Source organism: Nematostella vectensis, chromosome 1 (genome assembly GCF_932526225.1).
Source record: "Nematostella vectensis chromosome 1, jaNemVect1.1, whole genome shotgun sequence".
Classification (NCBI taxonomy): Eukaryota; Metazoa; Cnidaria; class Anthozoa; order Actiniaria; family Edwardsiidae; genus Nematostella; species Nematostella vectensis.
In genome coordinates, this window is record NC_064034.1 from 12,108,855 (window position 1) to 12,128,225 (window position 19,371).

Below are 19,371 nucleotides of genomic sequence, written 5' to 3' on the forward strand. Positions count from 1 at the left end.
ATGTGCGAAACCAAGCGTGCACAACAGAGCTTTTTAATCGCAAATTCTTCTCGTTATTAACTATCAACAGTATAAGGACTTCCCATATTTTTAATATCTATTTTGTAGTTAATATATGTGTGTGTATATATATATATATATACACACACATATATTAATTAATCGTTTTAATATATATCATAAGTTTTTCATTATTTTGATCTATAGAGATGTAAATAGCCGTAATTCAGCCTACTGGCTGCAAAGGTGTTTTAATAAACTATCTAACACGATGTGCTTTCCGATATTTAATGAAAACAATGACAAAGGTGGATATTTTTGACAATGTTTCTTTAAGTCGTAAAAATTGGACGTACCTGTTTCTGTTGTTGAGTAATTTAAATGTAATTTAAATGTTTGCATGTCGAGCCAAGGAAGACTGTTTGATAAAACTCATAGAGCCCTTTGATGTTTTTGATTTAAAGAATTTTAGGATTCTCTTCCGAGGCCACGGCGCAATGCCTCTCAATAATAATAAGATCCTCTTTACTACTGGTACATGCCAGCTTTTTATCGTATTATTTCAAAACCTGATTTTATTTCCAGGTATTCGCTGGAAATTACGACCGAACGACAGTGGTTCCTCGTATCCTGAGACCACCTATATTTGCACGCTATGTTCGAATCCACCCTAAGTCTTGGTTTGGTCATATCAGCATGCGGGTGGAGCTGTACGGACGTCGTAGGGGAGGAGGTAAGAAATGATTTTGTTATCCTTTTGTTTCCCATCTTTTGTTATCCTTTTGTTTCCCATCTTTTGTTATCCTTTTGTTTCCCACCTTTTGTTATCCTTTTGTTTCCCAGCTTTTGTTATCCTTTTGTTTCCCAGCTTTTGTTATCCTTTTGTTTCCCACCTTTTGTTATCCTTTTGTTTCCCATTTTATGTTATCCTTTTGTTTCCCACCTTTTGTTATCCTTTTGTTTCCCACCTTTTGTTATCCTTTTGTTTCCCATCTTTTGTTATCTTTTTGTCTCCCACCTTTTGTTATCCTTTCGTTTCCCACCTTGTTGGTCATGTTTTTGTTTACCTTTCTGTTTCCCTTCTCTTTCCTCTCCTTCCTCTTCTTCCTCTTCTTCCTCTCCTTCCTCTCCTTCCTCCCCTTCCTCCCCTTCCTCCCCTTCCTCCCCTTCCTCCCCTTCCTCTCTTTCCTCTCCTTCCTCTCCTTCCTCTCCTTCCTCTCCTTCCTCCCCTTCCTCCCCTTCCTCCCCTTCCTCCCCTTCCTCCCCTTCCTCCCCTTCCTCCCCTTCCTCCCCTTCCTCTCCTTCCTCTCCTTCCTCTCCTTCCTCCCCTTCCTCTCCTTCCTCTCCTTCCTCCCCTTCCTCTCCTTCCTCTCCTTCCTCTCCTTCCTCTCCTTCCTCCCCTTCCTCTCCTTCCCCTCCTTCCCCTCCTTCCCCTCCTTCCCCTCCTTCCCCTCCTTCCTCTCCTTCCGCTCCTTCCTCTCCTTCCTCTCCTTCCTCTCCTTCCCCTCCTTCCTCTCCTTCCTCTCCTTCCTCTCCTTCCTCTCCTTCCTCTCCTTCCTCTCCTTCCTCTCCTTCCTCTCCTTCCTCTCCTTCCTCTCCTTCCTCTCCTTCCTCTCCTTCCTCTCCTTCCTCCCCTTCCTCTCCTTCCTCTCCTTCCTCTCCTTCCTCTCCTTCCTCTCCTTCGTCTCCTTCGTCTCCTTCCTCTCCTTCCTCTCCTTCATCTCCTTGCTCTCCTTCCTCTTCTTCCTGTTCTTCCTCTTCATTATCATGCTAATCGATCGTGCTTATATAGGGAACAACAAGAATGTGTGTAGTCTCCCACTCAGGCCCGGTCGATGCCGTGCACGCATGGTCATGTGGTTCTACAACAAGAGAACTGGACGCTGCCAGACTTTCAATTATGGAGGTTGTGGTGGCAACGGCAATCGCTTCAGATCCAGGCGCCAATGCCAACGGCGTTGTGTGAAAGGTAACTAGAAATATTTGCTGGTTTGTTAAAATCAGAGTATCGCAAACATTTTTTTTTCGTTTCATCTGCAATTCAATTTTCTGCAATAGCTAAGGCATTTTATCGTGTGATGACTAGTTCAGGAATTTTATCAATGGCGCTACTACTTTTTCTTTTTATCTCTCCAAATTGACATGTTCAAGCCCCGTACTGAGTTTTCTTTTCTTTATAAGGGAATAGTTGAGTCATAACAAGACATTAAATTTAATTAAAAAAAAAATTACCGTTTTTCCCAAGTGGGGGGCCGTGTGCGCTAGGATCTTGAGGGCACGAGCCACTGTGGCTTATTTTAAGCCAAAGGAATTAGGATGGGGAATACTGATGGGGAATTAGCCACAACCGATAAGCTATAGCGAACAATTTAATTAAAATAACTTATTGGTCTCTTTAATTTAGCGACATTTAAGCTCCGCGAAATTCTATTTCTACTAACTTAAACACATTGACCCCTCAACCGTCCTATACCGGCCTTGAAAAGTACCCACAACCCAAAAAAATTCATAAATGCAAAATAAACACAACAAGATGAAGATACTAAGGCATCAGTCTAAGGGATAAATGGTCTTGAAGATATGCATCCAACCAAGGTAATAGCAACTACTCTTTAGCCAAATAATAGCTCAGGTTCTTTGACAAATAGCATATCATACAAGGAAAAAAAGCAGAATGCTTAAAAAACCACACAAGGGAGAGAGATCAGCAAACACAGCTCAAGATACAAATAGATACCTTTATTCTGATCCTCCAGGTCTTTTTCCATGGCCTCAAAACACAATGTCAACTCCTTGATAGCTTGTGAAAAACTTGGAAGACATTACGGATTGCAAAGCATTCCGGGAGATCCGGGGAGAAATACACGAGGGGAGGGCCAGTGAACACTCCTCTCCCCAAATTCAGACGTTTTTCACCCCAAGGCTAAACAAATTAATTCCAGGTCATACAGACCCAGAATAGCAATGTAAACAATTTTGAAATCAATTTGGTTTCAGAAAAGACAGCATTTACAAGAGCTGTGGTGTTTTTTTGTAAAATTATTTTCTCATCCAGGCACAAAGCCAAACAAGAAAAAAGTCACCATGAATCCACCTTTGCTTGCAAATATCCATAAGCACAGCACTTAATTATGCCCCAATAGACTTCATGATCTTCTAGGACACCCTCCCAATACGCTCATAGGTATTTTTGATGTAAAAGCAACCATCAATTTGTGCTCGTATTACACCTTTTGCTTTTCATTACCGAAAAATACGCATATATATTAGCCAAAATTACAAACATTTACGCCGATGTACTGTCATTTAATCGAAAGTAAAATCATTTGAAGTAAGAGGAAAAACATTAACGAACTTTGCATAATTGAGTGCACACAATTGCATTTTCTTCACATTCATTAACATTATTCGACAACCAGAAATGAAAAATCAATTTTCATTTGCGCGTTGATACGTAACAATAGCACACAAACAAAATTTCAATAATACGAGAACTCGCAATCAATACAGTGAACGAAATATTCATTAACATTTTTATTACAGCAAATGCAAACAATAGTATTTGATAAAGTCATTTGCGTGCTTCTTTATTATTCAATATATTCAATTTGCGTGCTTCTGAATTATTCAATTCCTTCTCGTTTATTTGTGCCCTTATAATACACATACATTCAAAATAAATGCTACTAGCACTAAAAAATTAATATCTATTAATAAGCTATCAGCTTTTTAAGGCTGCACTTGCATTTCCATCCTTATTTATGATATTTTATTGATAGGCGGACCACAAAGTACCCGTTACAACCATCACATCAATTTTATGGGATGCTTCCGTGATCGCCACGTCAGAGCTCTTCCAGCTTATTTGGGTAACTTCAAAGGCAAAAACTCTGTCATCACTTGCTTCCGTAAGGCGTATGCTAGAGGCTTTAGAGTGTTTGGCGTGCAGGCAGGGGGCCATTGCTTCTCAGGAAAGTACGCTGCGAATACATATTCGAAATATGGGAAGCATAACCAATGCCGAAACTATAAAGGAGGCCATTGGGCCAGTGATGTATACCGGATCTCTCCAGGTGAGTGTACTTTCTTAATGAAAAGTCAGAGGTTTTCTACTTAAAAAATGGATCTGGTTGGTTTATACTCGAAATAAGCTAATTTTCAGGTGTTGTAATTATATTTTAAACTCAGAGCTATCTGTAGGTTTATTTCAGGGCTATTAGAATTTTTTTATATTTAGAATACAGCAATCAAACAAACAAACAAACCAAAAGACGCTTTGGGGGCTCTGATTACTTATACGTTCGGTTTTTTTTAACTAATTGCATATTGCAGTTCTTCCGACTAAACGATGGCATGCCAAGCCTTTCGGCTTCCTCGGCTGCTACCGCGACACGGGTGTACGAGCTCTGCCTGTTCTTCTCGGAAGATTCCGCGGCCGTAATGCAGTTCAGCGGTGTTACCACCAAGCCAACCGCCGCGGCTACAGAGTGTTCTCCATGCAGGCGCACATCGAGTGTTGGTCAGGTCCAACGGCCCACGTGACTTACTCCATGTATGGAAGAAGAGGGGGATGTTCACACTGGACCGGCGGGAACTGGGCTAACGACGTCTATATTATCTTAAGTAAAGGTATCAAATGCCGCCTATATAGTTGCATGAGTAGCCACCTATTTAGCTGGCACTGTACGAAGGTCTCAAAATATTTTTGTTTAACTAAAACCCTGCATTTTGTGTAATTAATTGTTGCTTTATTGCCTTACCTTACAGCCGGGATATTCAGGAAAGCACTTGGTATGCAAAATGGTAGAATCCCCAACAATGCAATTAGGGCGTCGTCCCAATGGGACCGCAACCACGGTCCTGAAAGGGCGCGTCTGCACATCCGTAAGAGAAGAGGCAAGACTGGTGCTTGGTCTGCAAGACACAACAACCGCCGCCAGTGGATCCAGATTGATCTGAGAAGAAAAGCTAATGTTTGGCTGATTGCTACCCAGGGTCGTCAGGACTACCCTCAGTGGGTCACCACTTACACGGTCTCGTTTGGTAATAATGGCCGCCATTGGCGTCCCTATAACATCGGTAGACATACAAAGGTGGGTGGCTGTATTTGGTAATTTCCCATGCCAACGATTTTCGATTACTGAATACCTTTTATTTTTATTTTTTTCTTTTCGTCGCTTATTTGCAAGATTTCTAATGTGTTTCGATTTGGTTGGGTAAATGATGTAAGTTGGTTTTCTGGTTTGCCCGTTAGCTTCTGAAAAAAGGAAGCGATAAGGGAGTTCAGAAATTATTATCAAGAGCGAATTAGTAAACCAGGAACTTTCCAGACCCTTATACAGACTAATACGATCTTGGGGGAGAGTGTTGTACGTACTTCTTCTGTGAGCATTTTTGAAATTTTCTTCAGATTTTACAAAAAGCTTTCGATATATGAGTTGTAAAATTAGTTGTAAAAAACGTTCGACCTCGACGAAGTTGCCGACAATGCCAGTACATTCGTTATGTCAGGTACGCGCTTTTATTTATAGTTGATATGTTTCTGATGAACGCATCCTTTAAATTTTCAGATATTCTCTGGCAATTTTGATCAAAACACCGTGGTATATCGAGCTCTTCGACCCGCGATCCACGCCAGGTTTATCCGTATTCACCCTCTCACCTGGGTTAACCATATATCCATGAGGATTGAGCTGTACGGAAGACGTGTTGGTACGAATTATGCCTGTTCTTGCCCTTGCTAAATTTGTATGCAATCCAGTGTCTTAGTAATCCCTTAAAAGGGAAATTTAGCCAATAGGCAGGTTCATATACGCAGGTTTTTACAGTATTCAAGTTGGTCATCAAATATATATTTTAGTTATTCCTTACCATCTTAAAAATAATAATATTGGTTTATATACGCGGGTTTTACCGTATTTGAGTTAGTCACCAAATATCTATTTTAGGCATCCGTTATCATCTTAGTAATGCTATTGGTTATTCTTACAGGCCGCCCTGCTCCTCCTCCAGTTCCAAGACCACCCCCAACGATCAGGGTTACAACGGGAGTCCGAGGTAAAAAAATACTGAAAAATTTCTTTAGGGATACTTTATACTTGAGCTTCAGGGATACTTCTCATACACTCTTTTCTATAAGAACCTTTTTTTATCAGAGCGTTAAGCCTAAGATTTCACCAAATTTCAAGTAAATGCTAAGAACATGCCTGATACGTTCTAAAATGCAGAATCAAATTGTGCTCATACTAACAACCTTACTACTGTATTGCTATTGATCATTATTGTAATTCCTAATAATTCATTGGGTATTCTTATATACACAGTATATTCTTATATACACTAAAATTTAAAAAAAATCGTTAAGAACATTTTCAGCCTTAAAATGTCCCCAAAGTAAGAACGGCGCAGGCTCAACTGAAAATTAGACGTTCTTATAAAATTACAAACGTGTGCAACGAAGAGAACAAATCCCCGTGGTCCATGATGCCGTCCGTGAAAGCTATTTTTAGATTGCGCGAGCTTGTCAATCAAAGCATCTTTATATGGGTCATTGCGCCATATCTGGTTATTTGCACCTCGCTAGCTAGTACATTTTCACATTTTTTTCCCTCTGCTGTTCTTGACTTCGTTCGCTACCTGTTTTTATCCTTTTAGCTGCTTCTCATAGCTCATGATTACAATGCTACTCGTAGGGTGGCATGCTAAGTCTATGTTATGTATTTAAATACAAAAAGGCCTTTATTTGTCTTTGATTTACAATATTTTGAGATGAATAAACTTCAAATGCAAATGTTCAGAAATCATGTCACTCAAGAAACCCTTCTCACCGAAATAAGATTTACTTCATTATGGAAACTTGAAATCTTTTATTTGTGAAATACCTGTCTTAATAACCACAATATCGGTGTGAATATAATGGTATTAAGTTCTGGATGTATCTTTTTCATTGAAAGGGAATTGGAAGAGAATTGTGTGTTGTAAACACCGATTTATGTTTGATTGTTGTTTTATAATTATCGAATCAGCCGTGAAAACTTACTGGGGAAGTTGATTCCCGAGCCTAAAATCACGCACTTTATGCATTTCAATGTCCCAGAAACGGTTTATTGGATCCAGCGTACTCTATGGAAGATCATTTTCACAGCGTTTGTAAAAAAGGATGGTTTTCGGTCAAAAAGATTTCCATAACATCCTTTGCCGGTTCACATCGCTCAAGATGTGATCGCGCGTAAAGACTCATGTTGCTAGGAAACGAGAGCGCTACCCAATCAGAGGCGTAACTAAAAATAACCGGTTGTTCTAAAAATCGCTTTCACGGACGTCATCATTGGAACATGCTCTAATACGGGGGATTCGTTCTCATACATCATGGTCTCTTGGGGATACTTGATACATGAACTTACAATAAAAAATACAAAATAAAAATACTTTATTAATCGTCCCTAACTTGTTTTCGGATTAATTTACAATGATCTTAAAATATCCGCAATAGATAATATTATTTACAATAATGAGAGGATCACTAGAACTTGAACACTACTACTAATTATATAATAATAAAAAAGGGAAACCTGTAATTGTCGTATCGTTGTCGTGTTGAGCCCATAATTGCTTTACACGAGAATTATCATTTGCTATAAGCGAAACAAATTGTGTGACTTTCTAACAGAATCATTGTTTATTCACTCACCACAGTGCGGGACATCGGCTGCTACCGTGACACCGGTGCTCGTGCCATTCCCCAAATGGACGGACGTGACGTCATCCTGAAGGACTACTATCGCCGCCGTGCTGACGCTATCAAGAAGTGCGCTCTGGTGGCTTTGAGATACGGATACAAAGTGTTTGCTGTACAACACGGTGGATGGTGTGCTACCGGTAAACATGCTCATCGTACTTATGCCAAATATGGCAAGTCCAACAGATGCCGCAACGGCAAGGGTGGACCGTGGGCCAACACTGTCTACAGAGTACATGGTAAGAAATTGTTTAAGGAACTGTTGATTAGGAAAAGTTCATTTATTAATCCCGAGGGTGGTGTTGGTGGGGTGGGGGTGGTGGTGGGGGGGGGGGGGGGGGGGAAGAGGGGGCGTAAGGATACTGTGGGGGGGGGGGGGTATGGGTTTTAAAAAGGGGGGTCGCAGATTTCTTTGGGTGTTGTCCCTTCTATATAAATTAACCAAGTGTCAAGTCAGACTTCTAGGTTCAACGAGTCTCGATTTTGGGCAGTTTTTTGGTATGCACAAAGCAGGAGTCCAGGCCACGTTTTATCTATATCTATGCAATGCAAACCTGTATACACCCTGCATAATGTTTTCATGGTTTCCGCTATATAATATTTATAAGTGCTTATGTCCCATTTAACATTTTTAACGAAACGTTCTTAATGCTATAAGCGCTTAATTCTTCGTCATCAACATCCTCGGTCATATCTGATTTGCTGTCTTCCTCTCTCTCTTTCTTTTCGCCTCATGCTTTGCTTTTCTTGCAAGGAGAAGAACGAAAATCCTTTTTGCTTTTTCTGCGTCATATATAGCATCAACCTTAAACTGGTTGACAACCTGGATTTAGTCGCACCCACAATTGAGTGCCTTCAGTTTTTATGAATTAATGCGTTTTCAGCGAATTATTTTCACTCCACATTCTGACCAGCTTGCAGATAATCTCTTGCTTTCTTTCCTTTGTCGTTTGCGTTCCTTCCTTTGCTCCTTCTTTCTTCGGTTTTCTGGAGGGGCTGGGCACCAAAAATATTTAGGATACATAAAGGGGGCATGGGAAATTTTGTCCCTCACTTTTATCAAAATCCTCACGCCGCCCCGCCTCGGGATAATAAATGAATGATCCCTTGAAATCGTCTTCTCATAACTTACGGTCTTTTTTATTTCTTAAAGGCAAGTGTCGACAGAAGTCCAACGATGGACATTGCTGCTCGTTCCCGTTCATCTACCGCGGCCGCCGCTACAACAGCTGCACGAAAGCCGGCAGGCGGGACAGGCGACCCTGGTGCTCATTGACCCCCAACTACGACAGAGACAGGAAGTTCGGATTCTGTGGAGGTAAAAGGTTAACTCGAACGAGGAAGAAAGACGTGATGCTGCGACGAAGATTATTGTAAGGGTTTTTGGCCTTACCTAGTAATTATACGAACATGCGACAACCACCGTTTTAATGGAGACAAACTCCGTATCTTAAGGGTTCATGTGAGCATTACGCCACGGTAGTGCAGGCATCGATGTGTTACAAGGAAGTTTAAGTATATCTAGATTGTGGTTACCATATCAGAAATGTACTTTTTTAATAATGTAATACACATATTAGTTTTGATATACATTATAGTTTATGTTTGCTATTTCTGATTCCTATATCTCGTTGTCTTCAGGTTTTGGAATCCCGGTCACCAGAGGACTAAATGGTAAGACCTGACAATCGACAAGGCCAAAATGACCACTAGGCAAGCCTACTGTACCTGATAATGCATTAACACTTAAGATTACACGAAAACCTTTTTTTTCTCTTGACAAAAAATATTAAAAGTACAACGTATGGATGCATTGGATAAAAGGATATTCTCTTCAAACTATGGCTTAATAAATAAATTTAATAAAAACATGTGCTCTGCATGATACTTTGGATAGTACGTTTGTTATTCGATCGTGATATCTTGTGATTCTGTTGAAATGCAGCTGTGAGAATAGGATGTTTCCGTGACACCGGTCGCCGCGCCATTCCACCAATGGAGGGCAAGAGTAAGCTGCTCAAGGGCAGTTATCCCAGGCGACGATACGCGATCCAGAAATGCGCGCTTGTGGCTGCTAGACGCGGTTGGCGCATTTTCGCTGTTCAAAACGGCGGCTGGTGTGCGACTAGCAGTAGAGCTCATCTGACGTACAAACGATATGGACCATATAACAGATGCAGAAAGGATGGCAAAGGTGGACCCTGGGCCAACCAGGTCTACAAATTGAAAGGTGAATATCAAGTGATATGAGAGTTAAAAAACCCAACACTTATTTGAAACTGTATTCTTCCAGGTTCTTGCCGCATAAGAACCACCAAGAACAACTGCTGCGTGTTCCCGTTCGTGTACCGCGGCAAACGCTTCAACAGCTGCACGCGAGCTCGGCACAACCGCCCCTGGTGTGCTATAACTCCCAACTACGACGTCGATAAACTCTGGGGCAATTGCGCAGGGGGGAGAGGTGAGTACATTTGTCATTGCTTTCTCACACTCATTCATTTTATACAGATAAATCACAGATATATATCAGACATTTTGTATCGGTGATATTTTACTTATAACATTTTCAACTTTTTTTCAGCTCCACCTAGGAAGATCACCCCTTCTGTAACCAGTAAGTTATTATTCCTTTTCCATTGATATGTTTATTGAGCTTTCGGCATCTTATTTGAATATGCGAGTTATAATTGGAATAATTACTTTCAGTTCAACATCTTGGCTGCTGGCGTGACACTGGTCACCGTGCGATCCCTCAACTCGATGGCAAGTTCGCGCTCATTCGTGGAAACTATCAAAGAAGACGCAATGCAATTCGTAGATGCGCTCTGGTGGCCGCTCGTCTTGGATACCGTGTGTTTGGTGTTCAAAACGGAGGCTGGTGTGCATCAGGACCACGTGCACAGCACACGTACAGGAAATACGGCAAATCTAACAGATGTCGCAACGGCAAGGGAGGACCTTGGGCAAACGACGTCTATAGAGTTTCAGGTTTGTTGTGTTCTTACAATCGTGAACATTTTATTTGTCTTTCAACTAGCTTTTTTTTAAAGAGAATAAAAGTGTATTAAACATAAAACCTTTTCCTTTTTCAGGAACTTGCAAACAGCGTACTACCAAAAGTGAATGCTGTGTTTTCCCATTCATATATAAGGGAAGACGTTACAATGCCTGTACTCGTAGAAACAGCAAACGAGGACCGTGGTGCTCTCTTACTAATAACTACGACAAGGACAGGAAATGGGGATACTGCAGAGGGTACCCTCCAAAACCTAAACCGCCACCACGCCCAAGACCCACCCAATATATTTACCGATACTCTATTGTTGGCTGCTTTAGAGACACTGGGAAGCGTGCGTTGCCCAAATTGTTGGGTACTTTCTACGGGAAAAAAGAAGCCGTGAAAATATGCTACCGTTTAGCTTATAGAAGTGGATACCGAGTGTTCTCAGTTCAAAATGGCGGTCAGTGCTTCTCGGGACGTTTTGCTCACTCAACCTACGATCTTTACGGACGTTCTAGAAATTGCCGAAATTTCAAAGGGGGACCCTGGGCTAATGATGTCTACAGCATAAGATTAGGTGGGTTTCATGAGCCTTCAGTTATTGATTTGTGTTTTCTGGTGTTGTTTGTGAGGATGACAAAGGTGATCGGGTTGATTATGAATATTGATTATAATATTGGGGATGATGGTAATGGTAACGGTGATGGTGATGGTAACGACGACGATTATGATGTTTTTTTTTTTCAAATTTATCAGTACAACCTCCAAAACGATGGCACGGCAAGCCATTCGGTTGGCTCGGCTGCTACCGCGACACGGGTGTACGAGCTCTGCCTGTTCTTCTCGGAAGATTCCGTGGACGCAATGCTGTCATGCGCTGTTACCACCAAGCAAACCGCCGCGGCTACAAAGTGTTCTCCATGCAGGCGCACAACGCGTGTCGGTCAGGCCCTAAGGCTCATACTAGCTACTCCATGTATGGTCGACGAGGAGGTTGTTCACACTGGACCGGCGGTGGCTGGCGTAACGACGTGTACATGATCTTAAAGCGAGGTATTGTTATGTTTTAGTGTTTTTTTATTTTATTTGGGGGAATTTGAATGAACTGATAATTTAACTCTTTTCTGATAAAGGCCGACGGACTTTCGTAGCATTTTTGTGGTGTTTTGTTTCTAAATTATAGTAGAATTGCATTTTGCCACATTGCGATCTTTCAAACATCAGGAATATATTTGAGCCGTTTTAGTTTAGGGAGTATTTAGGAGTGGATTTAGCTTCAGAAATTAACAACTCATTTGCAAAGGACTTCATACCCTTCGAGAACATTCGTCACAACAGTCGGATCCATATCCCTTGAAAACAAACCCTTGTTCAATAAAATCAGAAATTTGAATATAGGTTGGTATTAAAAATATCTAAAAGGCATACTTTTTTACAAGGTGGCAAGCCAAGGCGACCTCTTGGAATGGAAAACAAAAGGATTCCCAATGGCGCTATCCGCGTGTCCTCTCAATGGGATCGCAACCACGGCCCCGCTAACGCCCGTCTGAACAAACGTAAACAAGGTCGCCGCATTGGAGCATGGTCATCGAGAGCTATTAATCTCAAACAATGGATTCAGGTCGACTTTAGGAGATTGACAACTGTACGGTGGATAGCTACCCAGGGAAGACACGACCTGGACCAGTGGGTCAAGAGCTACCGCGTTGAATTTGGAAACGACGGACGCCGGTTCTGGCCGTACAGACAAGGACGCCGTATTAAGGTCAGATTTTTATTTCAGAGCACCTTAAGACAGCCCTGGAGAACCTGTACTTCCTGCCATCGACCCTCTTGGGTGCATTCTATTCTTAGAAAACGTTTGTTTTGATTTGTTGTGATTGTTGTCCTGAATTTTGATTGGTGGAGCACAGGCTTCCCACCCGCGTCAGTGAACGATTTCAAAGGACATGCGAATCACGCAAATAAACATCTATAAGTTATATCTTCATTGCTCTAATTCATGAAATAGACTTAGTTGGGGTGTAAATGTATCCGTCTTTTTTATCAAAAGAAGCTCAATTTTACGAGTTTAGAGCGATATAAGTTTGTCCCTTTTTTGTGTCAATACTAAGTATGTTGATGACTCAAGGCTGGAAACTTAATTCTGACTATCTTTTGAAGATAACTTTATGTTAATGCCGGGAAGGTTTTCATATAAAGTAGGCACGTGGTTAGAGATGGACAAAGGCCGACAAAACGCAGTGTTTCAACGAATTTCTGGCATCAATATCAATTTGCGCACAACTCAATCCAGCAAATGCGTTTTGATGTTTTATTTTAAAGGTTTCTTCTTCGCTGTTAACAATTCCTTGTATGAATTTCAAGGCCTTTCCTACCTAGATATATTCTCAAAGTAATTGATCTTTTGCAGGTGTTTGCTGGCAACTTTGACAGGAACACAGTAGTGACCCGTCTCTTCAAACCCGCCATTCGCGCTCGTTTCATCCGAATCAACCCGCGCTCTTGGTATCATCACATCTCTATGAGACTTGAGTTCTACGGAAGGCGATTTGGACGTCGTAAGTTTACTGAAGCGCTTTCATCATGACTTCTATGTTCAGTTTTTTAGTCCTTCAGCTAACCACCTCTATAGTTAGTATAGAAACAGGTATCCCTAGCTCAACTAAACAGAATACAAATGTATCACATTTTGTTTGAATTTTTTTTTGCCTAACTCAAGGCTCTGTCTGGCGGATGACTTGCTTTTTTTTCCTTTACATCGAGTCTACCGTATTCGACATGGTTATTTTTTACTCTGCCGCATCTTTGTTTCGAAACCCTGATTATACCCCATTCCTCTTCGTAGCCCGTCCAAGTCCTCCTCCGCGACCCATCCCGTGTCCCATGCCACGCCCTCCTCCGCGTAAATCCCAGTACATCCGTCATTACACAATTCTCGGATGCTTCCGAGATAAAGCTCATAGAGCTATCACGCGACTCCTGGGCGTGTTCTATGGGAAGAGCGATGCTGTGCACAGATGTTACAAGCTGGCCGCTCGTAGAGGTTACAAGATGTTTGCTGTCCAAAATGGAGGGCAGTGCTTCTCAGGGCCTCGCGCACACGTCACATACCGTAAATACGGGAGATACGACAAGTGCAGAAACTTTAAGGGAGGACCTTGGGCCAACAATGTCTACACGATCAATACACGTAAGCAAATGGATAAAAACGAACTAACAATTAAACGGATCCTTACCGATTAACGCGGGTATTGGGATAGTTTCCAAGAATAATAGTTTTCTTTAACCACGACAACCAAGAAAAATTTAAAACATACTAACCTTCGACATGACACCAACTTTTGAAATTTCATGATTCTAGCGTTTGGATAGCTATATAAAAGTTGACAGTATGTGGATTAACAAAAAAAAAAAACCTGCGTTAATTAGATAACTTTTGATCTGTTATTGGGCGTATAAAAACACGCACTCAGTGATTTTGCATATTTTTTAAGATCTGTTCTTACATTTAAATGTTGAGTAGGTTAGCTTTTTATACCTGTTATTTGTTATCAGGTTTACACTTATTTTCTTTTTAATATAAATCTTTTAGTTCAACCTCCAAAACAATGGCACGGCAAGCCTTTTGGTTGGCTCGGATGCTATCTTGATAGGCACGTACGAGCTCTGCCTGTTCTTCTCGGAAGATTCCGTGGACGCAACGCTGTCATGCGCTGTTACCGCCAAGCCAACCGCCGAGGCTACAGGGTGTTCTCCATGCAGGCGCACAACGCGTGTCGGTCAGGCCCTAAGGCTCATACCAGCTACTCCATGTATGGTCGACGAGGAGGCTGTTCACACTGGACCGGCGGTGGCTGGCGTAACGACGTCTACGTTATTCTCTCGAGAGGTAATGGACGTTAAATATTTGTTCTATTTTATTTTTAAAGTTCGCTTGTTTTGCTATTTCTATTTTATCTATATGTCCACGTTTATTGTGTTATTGTATAAGTTATTATATACTCTTCTTTCCCTTTTATAAAATATTTGTACCGATTATTTTATCGTTGTTGTTTTGTTGCTAATGTTGTTCTTATTGTTGTTGTTTTCCCTCTCGTCCTGTTGCTTTTGCTGTTGGTGAATCCGTTGCCTTGCTGATTTATATGACGCTTTTGTTGTTGCTATTGTTATCTTGTTATTATTTTCTCCCTTTTCACATTATGTTGATATTGCTATGTTGATATTTCTGTTGCTGTTGTTGTTTGCTGTTGTTGAAAGCTTTGGCTTTCTTATTTGCAGTGGGTATCCCAAGACCCGCCCTGGGCATGCAGAGTCGTAAAATCCCCAACAATGCAATTCGCGCGTCGTCTCAATGGGACCGCAACCACGGTCCTGAAAGGGCGCGTCTGCACATCCGTCGTGGAAGAGGCAAGACTGGTGCTTGGTCAGCGAGACGCAACAACCGTTACCAGTGGATCCAGATTGACCTGAGAAGCAGAGCGGTTATCAAGTTGATCGCTACCCAAGGGCGACAGGATTTGGACCAATGGGTAGAGAGCTATGATATCTTCTACAGCAACAATGGACGGAACTTTAAAAGATACCCAAGGGTGAGTATTCTTTTTAGTATGACAGAAGACAGAAGGCCATAACTAGAAAATTTGGTACAGGGCCAAGCTTCAAGTATTTCTAGCATTTGCTTCGGGGACAGACGCTTTTTATTCATATGTCTTTTCTAAAATTCCTGCTCTCCTTAGGGGGCAGCTGTGAAGCTGAAGCTGTAGCTGTAGCTAATTCTCTATGTACTTTTTTTTGTAGATATTCGCTGGTAACTTCGATCGACATACCGTGGTTACACGCATCATTCGCCCTGCCATCCGTGCTCGCTTCATCCGAATCCACCCCCGCAATTGGTATGGGCACATTTCAATGAGAATCGAGCTTTACGGGAAACGAGGTTTGTAAATCCTGATATTCAATTATCGCATTACCTGTGTTTTGTTCGACAATCACAGTTGTAATTATTTGTTTTGGATTTTCAGGACGCCCTGGAGTAATACCCAAACCACGGCCTAAGCCATCATGCTACATATACCGCTTCTCTTTCGTGGGCTGTTTCAATGACCGTAGAAGTAGGGCTCTCAGGACCTACCTTGGATTCAAACGCGGAAAGGATGCCGCCCAACAGTGCTACAACGCCGCTGTTAAACGAGGCTTCAGGATGTTCTCTTTGCAAGCTGGTGGGCACTGCTTTTCTGGACACAACGCTCATGCCACGTACCGTAAATACGGTCGATCCAGAAAGTGCCGTAACTATAAGGGAGGACATTGGGCCAACGACGTCTACAGCATCAATATCAGTACGTACCGTTTAAGCTTGTTTGGTAGTTGTACTCCAATTTGGGTCATGTCGACCAGACTGACTTCCATAAAAATGCCAAGCCTCCCGTTTAGTCATGTGGACAGCCAGATTCGAAAGAAGAAACAGTCACAATATTCCTCTCACATTTAAACCTCTTTTCACCAATAAACGGTCCCCTGATATGTATCTTTCACATGTATGCGAATCACTTCCTAAGTAGCCCGTCGAAGTCTACTCCACACAGCAAAGGAGTGCTGTAGTGCCACTCTTGTTTACTTATACCAGCCCATTGACCTTTTTTGACTTGCATTTTATAGTGCTTGTCCCCGGGCGGTGGTTCAACAAGCCATTCGGCTTCCTCGGCTGCTACCGCGACACTGGTGTACGAGCTCTGCCTGTTCTGCTTGGAAGATACCGTGGACGAAATGCTGTCATGCGCTGTTACCACCAAGCCAACCGCCGCGGCTACAGAGTGTTCTCCATGCAGGCGCACAACGAGTGTCGGTCAGGCCCCACGGCCCACGTGACTTACTCCATGTATGGAAGACGAGGGGGATGTTCACACTGGACCGGCGGGAACTGGGCTAACGACGTCTATGTCATCTTATCTCGAGGTATCCTAGGTCTTTTATAACGCTGCATACGTACGTATTTACGTACGCTGTAACACCTTACACCAAGTACCAATCATGTATTGATGTCTGGAATCATTTCAGTACATGGTTTGCTTAAATGTTTTACTTAAAAAAACACCCAAACGAACATAAAATCAATATGCCATGAATGATTAATAGCTTAATTTGATAAGCTCCAGGAGCTCGCCATTACTATGGGTTTCCAAAGTGAGATTAGTAATCATTGGTATTCAAGGCATAAATTATTCACTTCTCTCTTGGCTTACTTTAGCTGGTGTTCGCCGACAGCCTCTTGGTATGCAAAACCGGCGTATTCCTTCCATATCCATTCGCGCTTCGTCACAATGGGACCGTAACCACGCACCGGCATTTGCCCGACTCCACCAGAGAAGGACCGGCCACCGCATAGGGGCGTGGTCTGCCAAACGAAATAACCGCAACCAATGGTTACAGATTGACCTGAGGAGGAAAACTCGCGTATCGCTCATCTCCACCCAGGGTCGCCAGGACCTGAACCAGTGGGTCACGAGCTACCGCTTGTCATATGGAAATAATGGCCGTAGATTCTATCCCTACAAAATTCGTGGTAGATCTAGGGTAAGTTTGAAGTGGATTCTTAAAAAACTTGTCACACAAGCAGCTTGTGTATACCAAGCCTGTCATGCGGGTTGTCTGACTAGCCCACTATTTTTCTTATTCTGACAATTTCTTACGGCAGATCTTCGCGGGTAACTATGATAGGAATACCGTAGTAACTCGTGTTTTGCAACCCGTGATCCGCGCCCGCTTTATACGGATTCATCCTCTTACCTGGTTTAAACACGTGTCCATGAGAGTTGAGTTGTACGGACGTCCTATTGGCGGTTTTCCACCTCGCCCAGTTCCCCGACCTCCGCCAAGCATCCGCGTTACTACTGGGGTCAAAGGTGAGTATACCATCTCTAATGAATCTTAAAATCGTTGTCTTATAAAGCCATAGCATCCTCATAAAACAACGGGAGGGAACATTGAGTAAACTGTTTTCAATTTTCTTAACAAAATAAACGGTTCTTTCTTTGCTCAGTGCGTGACATCGGCTGCTACCGTGACACCGGTGCTCGTGCCATTCCCCAAATGGACGGACGTGACGTCATCCTGAAGGACTACTATCGCCGCCGTGCTGACGCTATCAAGAAGTGCGCTCTGGTGGCTTTGAGATACGGATACAAAGTGTTTGCTGTACAACACGGTGGATGGTGTGCTACCGGTAAAAATGCTCATCGTACTTATGCCAAATATGGCAAGTCCAACAGATGCCGCAACGGCAAGGGTGGACCGTGGGCCAACACTGTCTACAGAGTACATGGTAAGAAATTGTTCAAGGAACTGTTGATTAGGAAAAGTTCATTTATTAATCCCGAGGGTGGTGTTGGTGGGGTGGGGGTGGTGGGGGGGGGGGGGAGGGGGGCGTAACACTGTCTACAGAGTACATGGTAAGAAAATGTTCAAGGAACTGTTGATTAGGTTGGTTGATCCCTTTTGGAATCGTCTTTTCATAATTTGTGGTCATTTCTTTTCCTTAAAGGCAAGTGTCGACAGAAGACCAACGATGGCCATTGCTGCTCGTTCCCGTTCATCTACCGCGGCCGCCGCTACAACAGCTGCACGAAAGCCGGCAGGCGGGACAGGCGACCCTGGTGCTCATTGACCCCCAACTACGACAGAGACAGGAAGTTCGGATTCTGTGGAGGTAACACTATTGCTTTGTATGTTATCTTGTGATGGCTGCAAGGCAATGGAAGCAAAAAGAAGAAAAAAGTATTTGGTTAGCCTTGCTCAATCCACTTTTTACCGCCTGCCGGATCACTCGTTATTTGTGATCGTCTGTCGGTATTGTGATAATTAAATGTGATATTACTAATCTGTTATTCGTTTACTTTATACTCGCCTGCTTATTTTACAAATTGTATCGATTATTTGCTTTTGTCTTTCAGGACTTCGTGTGCACATCAGCAAAGGACTAAAGGGTAAGTTGTTGCAGATTACCATTTCAGATTATCTCTAAACACACTAAATATATCTTTGTACAGACAAAGATACTAGGGATTTTCTTTGCATTGAGTATTTCTTGAGGCAGCTTCAAGTGGTTTGACGGCCTAAATGTATTTCAAGATTGTTCGGGTAGAAATCTTCGGGACAACGTTTTGGTAACGTTTGGTATTTAGAAAAAAAACATGTGCCAAGACAAACAATATTTTATAAACAAAATATTCGCCTTTACTACAGCCATTAGCATCGGATGCTTCCGTGACACCGGTCGCCGCGCCATTCCACCAATGGAGGGCAAGAGTAAGCTGCTCAAGGGCAGTTACCCCAGGCGACGATACGCGATCCAGAAATGCGCGCTTGTTGCTGCTAGACGCGGATGGCGCGTGTTCGCTGTTCAAAATGGCGGCTGGTGTGCGACTAGCAGTAGAGCTTATCTGACGTACAAACGATATGGAAAATACAACAGATGCAAAAAGGATGGCAAAGGTGGACCCTGGGCCAACCAGGTGTACAGGCTCAAAGGTATGAACTATTATGCAATAGTTGACAGGTATTTTTTTAATCAATTTTATTTACTTTAAGCTGTAAGAAGTTTAAAGAACTCTGCGTTTGAGTGAGTGCTGAT

At 42.4% G+C, this 19,371-nt stretch overlaps 1 protein-coding gene across 1 annotated transcript in view; it reads left to right on the forward strand.

The window, feature by feature from the left end:
* The window catches only part of LOC5517416, a 62,574-nt gene that overhangs the window by 17,805 nt on the left and 25,398 nt on the right, over nt 1–19,371 (forward strand). Inside the window, exons 26-55 of the mRNA XM_032387420.2 lie at nt 586–733; nt 1,793–1,969; nt 3,780–4,073; nt 4,333–4,629; nt 4,768–5,093; nt 5,571–5,712; nt 5,992–6,057; nt 7,696–7,977; nt 8,892–9,056; nt 9,380–9,412; nt 9,684–9,968; nt 10,032–10,199; nt 10,320–10,352; nt 10,445–10,726; nt 10,831–11,316; nt 11,496–11,792; nt 12,179–12,504; nt 13,153–13,300; nt 13,588–13,932; nt 14,335–14,631; nt 15,021–15,331; nt 15,540–15,678; nt 15,764–16,081; nt 16,401–16,697; nt 16,990–17,315; nt 17,437–17,644; nt 17,782–18,063; nt 18,283–18,447; nt 18,692–18,724; nt 18,984–19,268. Coding sequence (XP_032243311.2) covers nt 586–733; nt 1,793–1,969; nt 3,780–4,073; nt 4,333–4,629; nt 4,768–5,093; nt 5,571–5,712; nt 5,992–6,057; nt 7,696–7,977; nt 8,892–9,056; nt 9,380–9,412; nt 9,684–9,968; nt 10,032–10,199; nt 10,320–10,352; nt 10,445–10,726; nt 10,831–11,316; nt 11,496–11,792; nt 12,179–12,504; nt 13,153–13,300; nt 13,588–13,932; nt 14,335–14,631; nt 15,021–15,331; nt 15,540–15,678; nt 15,764–16,081; nt 16,401–16,697; nt 16,990–17,315; nt 17,437–17,644; nt 17,782–18,063; nt 18,283–18,447; nt 18,692–18,724; nt 18,984–19,268 — 6,961 coding nt within the window. The remainder of the gene's footprint in view (nt 1–585; nt 734–1,792; nt 1,970–3,779; nt 4,074–4,332; nt 4,630–4,767; nt 5,094–5,570; nt 5,713–5,991; nt 6,058–7,695; nt 7,978–8,891; nt 9,057–9,379; nt 9,413–9,683; nt 9,969–10,031; nt 10,200–10,319; nt 10,353–10,444; nt 10,727–10,830; nt 11,317–11,495; nt 11,793–12,178; nt 12,505–13,152; nt 13,301–13,587; nt 13,933–14,334; nt 14,632–15,020; nt 15,332–15,539; nt 15,679–15,763; nt 16,082–16,400; nt 16,698–16,989; nt 17,316–17,436; nt 17,645–17,781; nt 18,064–18,282; nt 18,448–18,691; nt 18,725–18,983; nt 19,269–19,371) is intronic.